The sequence below is a fragment of the Trypanosoma equiperdum genome (genome assembly GCF_001457755.1).
Source record: "Trypanosoma equiperdum strain OVI genome assembly, contig: ctg_1507, whole genome shotgun sequence".
Lineage (NCBI taxonomy): Eukaryota > Euglenozoa > Kinetoplastea > Trypanosomatida > Trypanosomatidae > Trypanosoma > Trypanosoma equiperdum.
This window is the reverse complement of record NW_027123513.1, coordinates 1-1,597: the sequence shown is the minus strand read 5'-3', so window position 1 is coordinate 1,597 and position 1,597 is coordinate 1. Positions and strand designations below refer to the sequence as shown.

Genomic DNA, 1,597 nt, shown 5'->3' with positions numbered 1-1,597 from the left:
CCTTTTCACAAGTGGTTTTATCAGTTCCGTGTTTTGCTGACCCAGTTGTAGGTACTGTCCCTGTTGCTGTGGTTTCTGTTTTTGGTTTAGGTTTGCATTTTTTACCATCTTTTGCGTTTGCATCATAGGCGGAGCCAGCTGCTGTGCAGTTGGTCGCGTCGTTATGGTGCTTGTTGCAGTTTTGTTCATTTTCTGAAGTCTCTTGTGCGCCTCTTTTGTCTGGTGTTTCTGGCGCTGTTGGGTTCTGGGAAATAACTTTGTGCCTTTGTAAGCTTGCTGTTATGTTGAGTAGCCTTAGTTTGTGTTCTAGTTGTTTGATCTTGTCTTCCCGCTGCATAAGCTTTGTTCCCTCGGCTGCGGCTCTTAGAGCGTGCTGCATCCAGCCTATGTCGATTTTGACGATTTTGTTTTGTGCCGTTGACCTGTACCGTACGCAGAATCCGTTGGTGGCTGCCGATGTCCCTGAGCAACCGCCTGCCCCAGTCATGTCCAGTGTTCCTAGGATGTATTGTTTTTTGCTGTTCGTCCCTTGCATCGGCGCTATTGTTTGCTGGAATGCCGCTAGGGCCTGTTTCATGTTGTCGCTTGTTAAGGTTGGCGTTGGCGCACGGCTTGGGCAGTTATCTTTTATTCGTTTCCATGCCTTGGGTACTTTTGTTCCGGTGTTGCCCCAGTCGTCGCTGGCGGCGTCGCCGCATTCGCTGCAGCATGCTTTGGCCAGGTTTCCTGCGGTGCCCGCGCAAAGGCAGAGCAGGTCAGTTTTGAGGTTTTTGCCGGCTTTGTCTCCTGGATTGCCATCTGATTTGCCGCAATCATTCACTCGGTCGGCGGTGGTCGGCGTTTGGTCGTCGTCACCGTTTGAGGCTTTGCCGTATATTGCCTGGTTTGCTGCTGTTGTTACCGCCGCTTTCGTCGCTTCGAAGCTTGCTATTTCCGTGTCTGTGTAGGCTTTGTAAGCTTCATTTGCTAAGTCTCTTATCGTGTGAATGGCTTCCGAGCTAAGTTGTAGGGCTTGCCATGCCTTGTAATTTGCTTTTTTCCCTCGAGTTTATTTGCTGCTGCCTTCCAGAATGGGTATTGTGTTTTCCACTCTTGCGCGTAAGGCTTGTTGTCAGTTGCTGCCTTCATTGGCGCTTCACCCCAGTCTTTATCGTGAGCGATGAGATTTGAAAACTGCTGGTCGCTTAGAGATAGATTGAGGGCGCCGATTTCGCCTGCTAGTGACTGTACGGAATTCGGTGTGTCGGCGACCGGGAAGCCTGATGTTAGCATGTTGAGGATGGTACACGCTACGCTGTAATAGCGTCCGTTGTCGCCCTCGTTGACGTCGCATTTTCCGGATGGAGTCGACAAAGCGAAACAAATCCAGAGTAACTGAGCTTGTTCCTTTAGTTTCATGGTCGACTTCACTTTTTATTAAATATTGGGAAGAAGCATCTTTGCTGACGTTTTCTGTGGTCGCAGAAACAACGATTCAGATTTACGCCACTTTTCTAAGGCTATATAGCCGAATAAGCGACTTCCAATTGGGTTATGGACCTGTTAGTGCATTTATTTCCTATAGTAGCATAGAAGCTGATGTTTTACAGTTTATCTG

The 1,597-nt window shown here is 48.7% G+C and overlaps 1 protein-coding gene across 1 annotated transcript; it reads left to right on the top strand.

Moving 5' to 3' along the window:
* Window positions 1–386: 386 nt before the first annotated feature.
* TEOVI_000607100 (uncharacterized protein) lies at window positions 387–947 on the top strand (the record flags this gene model as incomplete). Its single annotated transcript, XM_067221850.1, has 1 exon — window positions 387–947. The coding sequence occupies one exon, from the start codon at window positions 387–389 to the stop codon at window positions 945–947; it is 561 nt and encodes a 186-aa protein (XP_067077951.1).
* Between the last annotated feature and the right edge of the window lie 650 nt (window positions 948–1,597).